The sequence below is a fragment of the Vulpes lagopus genome, chromosome 5 (assembly GCF_018345385.1).
Source record: "Vulpes lagopus strain Blue_001 chromosome 5, ASM1834538v1, whole genome shotgun sequence".
Taxonomy (NCBI): domain Eukaryota; kingdom Metazoa; phylum Chordata; class Mammalia; order Carnivora; family Canidae; genus Vulpes; species Vulpes lagopus.
In genome coordinates, this window is record NC_054828.1 from 9,356,593 (window position 1) to 9,370,117 (window position 13,525).

Genomic DNA, 13,525 nt, shown 5'->3' on the forward strand with positions numbered 1-13,525 from the left:
ATCTCTTCAGAACTCCGCCTCACCCCCCCCCCCCCCCCCGAGTCTCCTGTGGAGGCCCTGGGCCCAATAGGATTGAGCCAACCCCACTTGGTCACCATCACCAGGGTAGAAATTGAGACAAGAAACCAGGTACACAGGAGTTCAAGTACTTTCACTACAAAATAATTTATTAAAACACAGCTTCAGCGCAAGCCTATGTACAAGCACACATTCCTAACACCCCCAACTAGGGGACCCTTTTCTTCTCCCTGGCCTTTCTGACCTCCTCTATCAAATCTTTCAGATACTGGATCTCCTTGGCTAGAGAATCTGCCCTCTCCTTCAGAGCCTCGTTCTTCTTTTCCAGTTCTTTACACTCACCAGTGAGGGCTTCCTGCTCTGCCCTCTTCTTCTGGCGGTACCTAGTGGCTGCTGTCTTGTTCTGCTCCATTTTTTTCAGTTTCTTATCTAGTTTCTCAACCTTTACTTTTGCGGTCTTCTCTCCAGGGGGGTCATAGGGTTTGGGGCGGGCAGAACCACAGAGGGAACCTGGAGACAGCAAGCTATTTGGAGAGCCCCTGGAGGTAGAAGGGCTATGCTGGGGGGACCCAAGATAGGACTCAGGACTCATACAGATGCCACTGTCATTATCTGAGGGGGCATCTTCCTCCTTTATGCACTGAGGGATCACTGTAATGTAAGCAGTAGAATCTGACTTTCTATCTCCTTCAGAGATATCCACTTCACTGCCTAGCTCTAAACTAAAGGAATGATCTGGAGTGGAGGACAGGGCCCCTGGGGAGAGTGGAAGTGGTTGCAGAAAGGTAAAGGGGGCAATCTGGTCTGTTTTTGGTAAACTTTCTGGGAGATGGCCAATTGGGTTCACGATCTGAGGGGGCTCCTTATTAGTCTCCTGGACTAGGGGGTCAAAGAGATCACACGTGTCATCCAACGTGGCCAAAAGCTCATCTGGCATGGTTTCCAGGTCATCTATACTGAACAGAGTATCAAAATCAAACTCCTTCAGATCCATTTTCTCCACCATCCAATCTGTCCCGGAGAAGGCATCCTCTGCAAAAGAGTCAAGACGGAACCCGTGAGGTCAGACGCACACTTCGGCAACAGCCCGGAGACCAGACCCCGCGGCCAAGGACCCCCACTCACCCTTGCCGTTGTCTGAGGCACTGACCAACCCATCCAAAGCCAGCCATTCGGAGGAGCCCGCCTTAGCCTTGTCGCTGGAGAACCCATGAGGTTTGAAGTGCTTGGCCACCTCCAGGTAGTCGTCTAAGAGACCTAGGCTTTCCTCAGCCCCCAAACCCGACTGGTCGAAGGGGGACATCAAGTCCCCCACCAACACCTCGCTGCTCAGGAAACTCATCTCGGCCATGTCGCGGGACTTTACTGGAATCGAGGAATGTGCTTAATTCGAAGGTGTCTTTGTCGGTTACAGCAACGCTGCTGCTGGATGCCGTGAAAAGCCTGAAACGGAACCAGAAACCGAAACCCCTTCGACATCGGCCGGTCCGGGAAGCTCATCCCTTCCTCCCGGGGCCAGGACGGCCAGACTGGAACTCCACTCGGGAGCAGAGGCTCGGGGACACGTGGCCCCGGGGCCATGGCTTCCACCTTCCCCGCGGCCCGGTCAGGCCGCCCAAGATGGACGCCCTCGGGGCCGGGCCGCCCCTCCCCCCGCCGCCGGAGGAGGCGCGCCCGGCTCCTGTCCAAATACGGCCCGGGCCGCCCGGCCCCGCCCACGGCCGCCCGTGACTCACGCTGCGCCGCCGCCGCCCTGCCCCGCCGCCATCTTGGCCCCTGCCACGTTTCGCGGGGGCCCGGGCGGGAAGCCGTCGGGGGCCGCGGCCGGGGTCGCCGAGGGCTCGCTTCTCCCCGCCGGGCCGCACTCTCCTGACCCAGAAGCGTCGGCGTCTCGAGGACACCCAAACAGGGGCCACGCGTCCCGGGCGCTCGTAAAGCCGCTTCCCCCTGCGCGGCACCGCCCCGCCCCGCCACAGGCCGCGCCCAGGCGGGCCGACTGCCCTCGCCGACCCGGGGGAGCACGGCGCGGGCGGCCCCGTACTTACGCCATGGCTTAAGCCGCTGGGGGGTGCCGCTGCAGAGCCTGGTGCTGCTGCCGCCGCTGCAAAGGCCAATGCTGCCGCAGGCACTGCTGCCTCTAATACGCCATGGCGGCCGCGGACCCTGCGGGATTGGAGGAGGGAAGGCGCGCGCTTGCCACAGGGATCTACATTTACAGGCGGGAGGAAGGGAAATGGCCGCGCCGCGCCGACCGAGGGTCCTTTATAGACTTTGCCTCTATGAGGACGCATCACACCGCACATCCTTCCGCCGCGGTCACGTGACCCGCGCCTCCCACCCACCCGTTTTCGCGATCCGACGCCCTATCGTGTCCGACCAGCGACTTTTAGGTCCACGGGGTAGCTGTGAAGAGAAGAGTTGTTACTAACAACGTCTCGAGAAAGGAAAGAGGCGCGCTACTTTACAAGGCTACTAAGATCAAAGAGCCACTCCTCCCTCTGCCGCCGGGGAGCGCGGAGGGATTCCTCAGACACACCTCGCTTCCGGCGTCAGCCTGGGGGGCGGGGAGAGAAGTCTTTCACCTCAAGGAAGGTTTTTATTGTGAAGTCAGAGGCCGCCTGGTTATCGCGCGAGATGCTGGCGGAGAGCGAGCGTCGAGCTGATTGGTTAGACATGGTGAGTCATATATATCTCGGTTTCCTATTGGCTCAGACCCCGGGATGGGCGGGCCGCTCCGAGCGGGAGGCCGGGTCCGAGCGGGAAGGGGCGGAGCGGCCAGCGAGGTTCCCGCCGCCGGGCTGTGTTCTCAGTGGCTGCGTCTCGGTGAATCCGCTCTGTAGTGGCTTCTTGAGCCTGGCGTACGCGAGGCTGTCCGAGACGACCCTGGCTCCTTCCCCGGGCTTCTGGAGCCCGAGGAGCCCCAAAAGGCGACATCAGGCCCTGGCCCCTGTGGTCCCTTCCTGCCACCCTCCGTCCAGCTCCGAATTAGAGACCCAAGTTCAGGCCCGAGATGAAACTAGGCAAAAGGAAGTGGAATTTCGGGTGCGTTTTCATCACACGCAAGCACCGAAGTAGCTGAAAGGGGAGACTGAGGGCCTCAGTCGGGTTCTAAACGCTCCCCACACACCATCAAGGGCCAACGCCGCGTCCTTCCCGTGAACTCTCCAGTCCGGTCGGGAAGGTGCACAATCTGTAGCCCAGTTAGTGACTCGCATACCGGCCTGCCAAAACGTTTCTGTTAAAAGTATGCAGTCTATCACAGGGAACATCTTTTGGTTAATACAGATGCAGGTCCCCTAAGAGATTTAGTTAAACTGGTATCTGTCCCTCTCCCAATTCTGCAACCTGGTGGGGGGAGAATCTTGAGCACCCACGCCCACTCACGGAGGTTTGGAGGTTCGTGTTTGGAAGCGGCGGTCCAGGTCAAGGCCTGCAACTTGCTCTCCACCGGAGAGCTGTGAAGAGTGCCGGGAAAGGTCTCCACTATCCTCCGTCTCCTTCAGGCCCCTGGAGGGCAGAAACCTTGGAGTTTCTGCCTCCGTTTTAGTGGGCCATAGAACTGTAGGAGGGCTGTGAGGTCAAAAATTGGGGGGGGGGGGGGGCGGACACTGTCCTTGATAACTACAGACCACTCACTAGCCAGCCCAACGATTTCTTTACAAGGTCAAACAGAACTAATGGGAGGTGTGTGGCCCAAAGCCACACAGCTGCCAGTGGAGGCATGCGGCAGGCCTCTCAGATTTTAGAAGCAAACCCCAAAGGATCCTGGCTCTTCTATTTAGTAGCTGAGACATTTTGGTTAAGCAATTTATCCTTGCTTGAGCCAGTTCCTTCATCTGTAAAATGAGGCTAATTATGAGTCTCCTCATCCTTAGAATGAAGATCATATTTAGAAAGCACCAAGCGAAGTGCTAAGAGAAGTGCTTAATAAATGGTTGCCTATTACTATCATTATTAGAACTCCAGTCTTTTGATCCTGACCTTCCCACTCCACATCTTTCTTACATCATCCTGCTTCTTCAAGGGCCACCTATTACTGAGATGAAACCAGCAACGACTGGTATATGCTGGGCCAAGTATGGTTCTTCTACTGCCTTGGAGAATCGCAAATGTCAAGATATAAAGAAGCTGTCTAGTCTTTCCGTGCAAAGACAGGAAGTATCCCTGAGCCATTACACAGGTCTTCTAAGGTGTAACTAAGGACCATAGGGCATGTTCTCTTGCTGTAGCAGGAGACCTGCCAGTGCCTCCTTACGGATGACCATGCAGAAGGTTGAGAAAGTAACACTGCCCCGGTTTTGACACTGCAGAGGTCAGATGAATAATTCCAGTGGTAGCTTATCCTATCCATGCCATCATGGAGACCCAGATCAAGCACTTCAAAGGTTTGCCTGGCTGAAAATGGAAAAGCAGTACCAGTCCCAGAGGAAAATGTTTCATGCCACACACAGAAGCCAAAGCTGTTGGAAAGGAGACTTTTATTTTTTTTCTTTCCATGCTGTGGAAGGACTTCAAGTTCCCCAGCTTTATTTCCTCCCTCAAGGAGAAAAAAGATAGCAGTTGTCGGGATCTCAGGGCTACGCTGCTTCTGTGTAGACCTAGCCAAGGTGGGACAGAAAGACCAGTGATGGATTCCAGATCTACCAGCTGAATGTATCCACTGCTACTAAAAGGGCAGGCAAGTGACTGGAAGGCAAGTTGTGGACTCGGCCTCAGAGACCAAGAATTTAAAGACTACAGGGTGATCCGAATGACAAAGTAAACACATTAGACACAGCCTCAGAACCCACATCTGGTGTTTTGGCCACTTAAGAATCAGCAGTGTTTGAAAGGGGTACAGCTGACAGCTCTAAGTGTCCTTATGGTTCTCTTTGGCCTTGAGCTTTTAGCAGGAAGGGCATTGTGCTAACCAACCCTGTGAGCAGAAGTTTTCAGCCAGGGTCACAGTATCAAGGAAGGTACGCCATGGCAGAGGACTAAGACACATGTAGGGTTCTCTACTTACAAAGCCCCTCCTGGGGCCTCTCCAGGACCTTGTGATCCTGAAGCTGATTTCTTGTCAAAAACCATGTGTTTTCAAGGGGCGCCTGGGGGGCGGGGGGGGGCTTAACTCAGTAAGTTAAGCATCTGGCTCTTGATCTCAGGGTCCTGAGTTCAAGCCTTGTGTTGAGCTCCATGCTGAGTGTGGAGCCTACTTTAAAAACAAAACAAAACAAAAAACACCACACACCAACTTTTGGTCATGATCTCAGGGTCCTGGGACTGAGCCCTGTGTCAGGTTCCCCGCTCAGCAGGGAATCTGCTTGACCCCCCTCCCTCTGCTTCTGCTCTTCCCCCTGCTGTGCTCAAGTCTTTTTTAAAAAAAATCTCAACTTGAATGGAGTACAAGGGAACAAAATCAGCTAATCTGGAGTATGAATAGGGAGACCACCAGGGGCTGAGACCCAAGCGGAAAGACTACAGGCCTCAACACAGCTTTTCCAAACATTAGTTTTTGATTATTTATTTGAGGGGGAAAAAAGTCACAACCAAGCATATAAAATACTGTTATCCTGAACTCATTTTTTAGGAAGGGGCAACAGGGTAAAAAACAAAATACACTTTGGAATTGATTAGGCTTTCAAGACAATGTATTTTTTAAGCATTCGGCTAACTCACATTTTGCTAACCTAGATGGTGAAGAAAATGTCAAGATGGAGAAGTAGAAGCAGATGCCATTACTTCAGGCAAAGGTGGGAGTTACTGACTAGAAAGGCAGAACTGCAGGGAAAGGCACAACATCCTTCCCTGAAGATTAAAAAAATTGGATGGGGGGTGGGCACGGAGGGAGGGTAGAGGTTGGGCAAAATGTTACCCTCTTCCATCCAAGAATCTCAAAGCACTGCACTATCTTCTATGTTTTACAAGGCTTGCCCAGTCTCAGTCAGCAAATCTGCCAGGACCAGAGCCAAGAACTCCCACTGCTCCTAGTTCTGAGGACTTCCAGGTAGTTCTGGATTGTGAAATGGGAAAGTTACGGTTTTTGATTTTGTGAAACCTAATTAAGAGACAGAGATGACCTTAGGAAGATACTGTTTAAGAACGGAGATAATTTCAAATCACAATTACACCTGGCTTTGATAATTGGAGACTTAAGTCTTTAAAACTGTTCTTTCAGCTCTCCTTCCAATGTTTTATATGGAATTTGGTCAAAGATGGCAGCTTGGGAAAACTAGGTTCTGTAATACATTAGGAAAATGAGATCCTTTCTCTCAATGAAGACTAACCCATGCTTTTGCAACCTCCCTTCTCCCTTCCCTCCAATGGATGCCAGGTTCAGCCCTGTACCCTCTATGCCAGTCACTTCATGTAGCACTCAGGCACAGAGATTTTCTTTAAACTGATTCTGATGAACAGCCAAGGATGGAGAAGAGTTCCAGGCTTTAGGTTTTTCATTCTCTCAATAGTTTCATACAAATGACAAATGAACCACTTTAGGAACCTTGCAAGGAGGAAAATTTTCCAAATACAGCCAAGGTTAACCCTAGTTTGCAACCTCCTCATCCATGACAAAAGGGGGACAGGAATCTCTACCCTAAATTCAAAGGGTAGCTGAGGTTTCAATGCTATTTAAAGAATCATTTCCTGCTGCTGTCACTGGGGAGGAATGAGACAGCTGCAGAGAGCTTCACCAGAATCTCGCTGATGGAGAGGTAGTACAAAGAGAAAAAATAATAAAACTTGATGGGAGAACAAAATACTGGATGGGCAGATCAAAAACAGAATTATTGGCTTCTTGCCACGAACAGGAAAAAAAAAAAAAAGCACAGAACAAGGTGGTGTATGAAACGCTCCTCCTCACCCTCAGGAAACTTTTGACTTAGCAGCAGGAAAGCAGAGGGAGCGCAGGAAGCCACCTCCCCTCCGTGTTTTACCCATGTGCCCTCTTCCTGGGTAGCACCAGTCTCCCCAGGTGTGGGGTGAGACAGGACGGGGAAGAGGTCAGCGCATGTCTGCTTGCCCTCTGGCCTCTGGCGGTGCCTGGAGAGTGGAGCACACCCTCCTCATGTTCCTGTGGCAGACACTAGGGAATGAACAGGCGGGGGGCCTGGGAAGGCAGGGCCTCGTGGGGAAGAAACATGGTCGCCAAGCCTCAACAGGTGACTGGGTTTTTCAGCCGTTTGCCACCTGTCACCCTCCCTTCAGCCTCTACCACAGAGGCTGTGTCCCTGAGGGTCTCATCCTAATTGGCAATAAGGCAAGGAAGGGGTGGACAAACAGCATTTGGGCAGAGGTGCCATCCCAACAGCCCCCTCCCTCCCTTGTCTTCCTCCACAAGGCAGTGCTGATCTGGGCCAGCCAAGAGTGAGGCAAACACACCCTTCCCTAGGCCCTCCTCCCTGCTGCTGGCTCCCCCACTGCACTCTCACTGATGGCCACTAAAAAACACAATCTCCAAGCAACTTTGCATCCAGTTTATATTGAGCCTCACTCCTGTGTGGGTCAATAACAGTGTTCCCGTGAGGGCTTCTCAGCACTTAGGAATATGAGCTGGTTGGGAGGCGGGGGAGATGGGCTGCTTCTCCGGGAACCTGGGTCAAAGGGCAGCTCTTCAGCCACCTTTACCCCCGGAAACTCTAAATACTGTCTGAGGGCTCACTCTGCGGAGCTCAGCTCGGAAACAGGCAACCGTAACTCTTCGGTGCCGATCAATGAAAAGGCAACACCTTGACGAGGCAGATATGCTCCAGGGGAAAGAGCACAACAGAAGGCAAAACCAAGAGGAAAAGACGGGGAAGACACTATAAAGAAACAGGACAAAGGACAGGGCAGGCAGGAGCAGAAAAGTTGGACCAAAATGCAAAACACCAGCTCAGGCCGGTGCTCTGCCTTCTCAATTCATTTCAGAAAAATTAGCCTGGAGCAAGGGGGAGGGGAGGAGAAGGAGCACAGTGTTTGGTAACAAAAAGAAAGGGATGGTGAGAAAACAGGAGATGAAAGAGATGGCATTCTGATCAGCATGAAGTGACAGGGTGATGACCAGCAAGATAGGAGGCACCTAGGGACCCTGTGAGGCACCAACTATGCAGCCAAGTGATTCTAAGGGAGAAGCCAGGGTCTGACACCTGACACCCACTTAGGCCTCCACCTGCCCTACGTCTGCAGCAGCACCTCTGGCTCTGACAATGAGCAATAGAGAGTATATCCCAATTCATCTATTTCTTCAGGAGTGAGCTCTGCAAATAAGTTCACCTTGGGGTTTAGGGCACTGGGCAGGACTCCAGCCTCCAAATAGCTGATGAGTCCCCTCAGGGCCTGTAGGAATCGGTCGGCCAACATGTCTGGAGACCAGTCAGCCTCCTCCTGGGCCAAGTGGAGGATGACGTTGGTGAGCTGGCTGGCAGTGAGATGGCCCAGAGCTGGAGTGGACTTGCATATGGCCTTGAGGATCTTGAGGCACAGCGATCGGCAGCCCGAGTCGGCCTGGTCCAAAGCCCGCAGGCGTGCCGTCTCTGCGGGACGCAGGCTCAGCCGCCATAGGTTGTCATACTGCGCCAGCCGGTGTGGTCTGGCTACCAAGACGGTGTCGCCAAGGGTCACTGATGGCAGGAAGTCAATGATAAGATGCCTGTCACGCTCATACTGCACTTCCAAAGTCAGGGCTTCTGGGGGTGGTGCTGGTCGGATCACATAGTCCAAGAGGGACCCTATGGCTGGCCAATTGATGGAGCCAGCCACTACCTTCTCAAATGTGTCTGCCACTGTCTTTGGGGAAAGGTAGCCCCCTACTACACAGCGGTCCCAGTAACTGCTACCACGAGGAAAATACTCTGGGTTCTCACGACGAACCAGGTAGAAGCCAGGGACATTCATGATGGTGTCCTCACCGGGGATACATGACCACAAGTTCTGCTCCAACACAAGGGGCACGATGAGTTGGATGTGGTCAGCCGTCACCACCTGTTGGGGCAGGATTTTTTAAAAAGCTTTTGAGGGACTTAAACTGCTCAAGACACAAGCATCCCCAAATACAGGTCCCACCATCTTGTTTTCCCCAAATAATAAAGGAAACTACAAATTCATTCAGGTCACCATTATCAATTCAAATAGAGTGAAGATTTAAACCTACGACTGTCAGAACAAGAATGGGTTAAAGACGACCCAACAAGTGCTATCACAGTGGGCAAAATTCAGAAGCAGTAAGACCTCAGTCTTTCCAGCAAGCCTGGGACACCGATCTTCTGTACCAAAAGCACTCTTGAGAAGTATCTTGGTCGGCACCCAACCCTACCCTTCGCGAGAACCACCTTGTTACCTGCAGGTCATCATAGAGGCTGCCACTCAGGTACATGTCCCGAAGTGGCATGTCAGGCAATTTGGCCCGCAGGAAGCTCCGGAGCTCGGCACATATGTCCACGGCAGCTTGCTTGGCCCGAGCCTGCTCGCCAGCAGGGATGGCCGCCCGGTTCCGGTAGTAAGTAAGAAGTTTCTCCTGCAGGGACATGCGGAGTCGTGACTTCTTCAAGTCTACCTGGCCCTTCCTGGCCAATGGCTTGGGCCGGGGTGGGCAGAATGTATCTGCCAAGGCAAGAGAGACAGGCATGTGAGCTCTTCCCATGCTTGCTTAGTCCACAGCTGCCTCGGCCCCAGGAAGGAGAAGGGCCCGGCACAACAGGCAAGTGCTAGCACAGTGCCTGGCACACACGTGCTCAAGAAATGTTTGCTGAATGCAGGCGTGGTACTGAGAGCCCAGAGAAGTCCTAGATGGGGAACAACCTTTCCCTCACCTGCGTCAAAGGCTGAGGAGTCTGTGGGAAGTGTCTGTAGGGACCGGCTCAGGCCTGTCTTCATGTCTTTATTCAGCAACCGGGGGGAGCCCATCCAGTTCGGTTCTTCCCAGCTCCTTTTCCCTGAATGGCTCAGGCGGGTGGGGCTGGTAGGGGCACTGATTGCCCTATCGTACATCTGAAATAGCAGAGGACCGGCATAGGTAGCTTCCTTCCCGTTTCCCTTCTTCCCAGCAGCTCTGCCCTCGGGAGTTCAACCACTATTTTTCAATAACTTTGTTTTATTCTAGATTATGGAATACTTTGCTGCATGTGGAAAATCTCAGGAAATGCTAAATGATACAAGTAACAAACCAATTTTACCATGATGTCACAACACAGATGTAACTACATTTTGGTCCAGTTCTTTCCAGAAATATGTATTTATATAATTAGGATCCAACTCCATATATATTTTTGGAACTGAATTTTTTTCACTGATCACTTTTATCATTTCCCCATGCCACTAAAAACGAACTGGTATTCAACATTATGGTACCTTTTCTGACTATATAACATTATACCTTATGAACGTTAATGTACTGTTAACGTTGAACACGGATTCACTTACTTAACAGATACCGAATGGCTACTGTGTGCCAGGCACAGTTCTAGGCACACAGAATAAATAAACCAAAGAGACCTAACCCCTGCCCTCATGGAGTTTCCAGTCCAGTGGAAGGATAAAGCTAATACATAATAAACAAGTTAAATGTGAAGTATGCAGAAAGAATAAGTATTAAGAAAAACAAAGTAGGAAAGGGAAGTAGGAAATATATATGTGGTGGGACTGTTGCTATTTTAAATAAGGTAATTAAGGAAAAATATTTTGGTTATTTGCCTTTTTTTTTTTTTTAACTCGCTGGCATAGATTTATTTATTTGTATCTCCAATGATTTCTTGAGAGCAAAGTCCTAGAAGTGAACTTAGTGAATTCTCCTAAAGGCTCATCTTATGATGCCACATTACCAGCTTACACTCCCATTAGCAGTATTGGGAGTCTTGTTCCAGGTCAGCTCCACTTTGCAGAGACAGCCTCACCACCTCTCCCACCCCTGGCCCCAGCTGCACATACACTTACCCGCTTAACTGCCAGTGTAGCGATGCCCAACATGGCTGCTCCACCCACCCCCAGCACCAGCCGGGCATTGGAGAGCACAAAATCGATGGCTGTGCCAATGCCATTGTCATCCTTCTTGCCTTTGCGCTCACCAGAGCCTGCCATCGCTCACCTAAGGACAAAGGCAGAACACAGCCATCACCACCTGGGAGCTTAAGAGCCATCCCTCTCCCCACTCCCCCCGTCAGGCCAGCCCCCAACAAGTACAGGGTGTTCTGTGAATTCCAGCAATCCAAATTCTCCTGCCTCTAGCATTTCAAGTTCTTTTTTTTTTTTTTTTTTTTTTTTTTAGCATTTCAAGTTCTAACTAAGGTTAAGAGAGAGATACCACGTCCCATGATTTATCTGCATGCAAGGGGGAAGAAGGGATCACACTAATTGTGAAAAAAACCTCTCCACCAATATACTGAGATTACAAAAATAGAAACCCTTAGCTCACCATCAATCCTTTCTTTTTTTTTTAAGATTTTATTTATTTATTCATGAGAGACACACAGAGAGAGGCAGAGACACACAGAGAGAGGCAGAGACACAGGCAGGCTCCATGTAGGGAACTCGACGTGGGACTCGATCCCCGGTCTCCAGGATCAGGACCTGGACCAAAGGCGGCGCTAAACCGCTGAGCCACTGGGGCTGCCCACCATCAATCCTTTCTTATATTAGCGTGAAGTACCCAACCATGCAATGCAACCCTCTCCTTATGCCTTCCCATCAGTAGAATATAGACTGAGTTTTGATCCTTTGGCTACCACTTCCTGTAAGGTGAAACCTAAGAAGGTCTAACCTAATAGATTAGAAAATAATATGCTTATCCAGTCCTATGCCATCACTTCACAGAGAGGTGACTTGTCAGAGGTCCCAGAGACAAGGAATGGCAGAGCCATTTCCAGAACTCAGGACTCTCAGATCCTAGTATGATGACACTTTTCCTACTGCATCATGTCTACCCTTACCCACAGCAAACTACTATTCTACTTTCTGCGGGGGCGGGGGGGGGGGATGGGGACGGGACACCCTACAAAATAACATGGACCAAACTGTAGTCAGGATCAGTGGGAATAAATAAAGGATGTAAAGGGACACTGACTGGCATTCACTGAGCGACCAAGTGACTGCTCTAGGCTGGGCACTGTCCGAAGGGTGTCGCCACCCTTCTATGTTCTGGAACTCACAGAGGTGGCCCACGTGGGAGAAGAGAAGCTAGGGTCTGGGCTGTAGGCTGGCACACCTATCAGACATCCCCCTCTCGCGGCTCCTGTGGCCTGCCCGAGGGAGGGTTTTCGCTGAATGAGCTTACATCCCCTGTGCCCCTTACTTACAGTACCACATGGCACCACATGAGCAGCAAAGAGTTCACAGGCTCATGGGGGAACCTCGCTCCTGTGCAGAGATATCAGGTCCATATATGAGAAAGGTCCAAAGGGAAAAATAACTCTCTGTGGACACTCCCACTTGACAAATGCTTTCCTTCTTGGAAAAAGTGTTCAGGGGGCTACAGGATGCTCAGGTGAGGCTGGTACTGTGACACTGAGAATATACTATACACCAAGGACACTGTGGACTTGGGTGTTTTTTTTGGACTTGGGTGTTAGTGGAGGAAATAAGAAACAAAAAAAAGCATCTGCCCAAATGCACTTGGAAGATGAACTAAAAATGTGGTTACCTAAGAAGGAGCTCATGGGCTTAATAGCAAAGAGGCTGGCCTCTCATATGGTGTTCAAGTTAAAGTGAGCACATACTTGCTTCCTGGCAACAATAGAGTCATCCCAACTTAAGTTCCCCAAGTCCCCAAATAAGCCCATTTTCCAGGAAGTTAGAACCCTAGGCCCCACGTAGATAAAATGGTTCAGATCTGAGTACTGCTCTTACCACCACTATACTCTTCCCTACCTCCCATGTCCAGTTCATGAGGAATTACACAGGGAAAACCAACTGCAAGCCTTTCAGGGTCCCAACACACACAGAAAAGGAGGAGAGACAGATAGGATACCTGGATGCCTTTTTCAGCATAAGTAACCTTCCTTCTAATAGCATTGCAACTGGGTATTCCTGGCTTTACCTATCCTGCCCCTTGCCTCTATCCTCCCCCTCCCCAAGAAAGAAAGAAAGATTTCTGACTCTACTTATGCCAGCAGTTGAGTTATTAAGGAAGAGTCACGGTCAAGTCCTAAAATATTCTTCCCTAACTCTAGTTCACAACAACCATGGTGGCATTTTTCTCTACCTCCCACAGTCAGTAGAAGCTTCAGGTTTAGGGACATAATGAAAGTCTACATGGCCAACATTCCACTTCATAATATGCAAAGAGCAAGCAAGGCTAAGGAGAAGAGTTAAGCTATATTACAGGTGGAGTCAGACGAGAACCCTACTCATCCTCCCTGCAGCGGCCACTGAGACAGAGATGGAGCAGATCCAACTGAGCCAAGGCAGAGCAATCCAATCAAGACAAAGGAGAACTTTACAAAGCTCCCCACACATAACAATAACCGTTTGTGTGTCTGTGTGTGTGTGTGTGTGTTTAAACAACCAAAGAAATTTTACTGATGTACTTATGAGAGAGAGAACCACTGGACGTAGGCAC

At 50.9% G+C, this 13,525-nt stretch overlaps 2 protein-coding genes across 2 annotated transcripts; both read right to left on the reverse strand.

Moving 5' to 3' along the window:
- Positions 1–149: 149 nt before the first annotated feature.
- Positions 150–2,273, reverse strand: ATF4 (activating transcription factor 4). The gene is made up of 3 exons (XM_041757296.1): positions 2,064–2,273; positions 1,144–1,461; positions 150–1,050 (listed from the first exon to the last, which is right to left on the reverse strand). Exons 2-3 carry the CDS (start codon positions 1,367–1,369, stop codon positions 227–229), a joined length of 1,050 nt encoding a protein of 349 aa, XP_041613230.1. The 5' UTR covers positions 1,370–1,461; positions 2,064–2,273; the 3' UTR covers positions 150–226.
- Positions 2,274–5,379: 3,106 nt separating this feature from the next.
- On the reverse strand, positions 5,380–11,049 carry MIEF1 (mitochondrial elongation factor 1). Its single transcript, XM_041756609.1, has 4 exons — positions 10,906–11,049; positions 9,786–9,963; positions 9,314–9,576; positions 5,380–8,958 (listed from the first exon to the last, which is right to left on the reverse strand). The coding sequence occupies exons 1-4, from the start codon at positions 11,047–11,049 to the stop codon at positions 8,152–8,154; spliced, it is 1,392 nt and encodes a 463-aa protein (XP_041612543.1). The 3' UTR covers positions 5,380–8,151.
- Positions 11,050–13,525: the final 2,476 nt, after the last annotated feature.

Coding starts and splice junctions, on each gene's coding strand:
- ATF4 (XM_041757296.1), bottom strand. CDS start 1,369: ATGGCCGAGATGAGTTTCCTGAGCAGCGAGGTGTTGGTGGGGGACTTG. Junction 1,051..1,143: donor TGCCTCAGACAACGGCAAGG/GTGAGTGGGGGT, acceptor ACTCTTTTGCAG/AGGATGCCTTCTCCGGGACA.
- MIEF1 (XM_041756609.1), bottom strand. CDS start 11,049: ATGGCAGGCTCTGGTGAGCGCAAAGGCAAGAAGGATGACAATGGCATT. Junction 9,964..10,905: donor CTACACTGGCAGTTAAGCGG/GTAAGTGTATGT, acceptor CTGCTATTTCAG/ATGTACGATAGGGCAATCAG. Junction 9,577..9,785: donor CTCCTCAGCCTTTGACGCAG/GTGAGGGAAAGG, acceptor TTGCCTTGGCAG/ATACATTCTGCCCACCCCGG.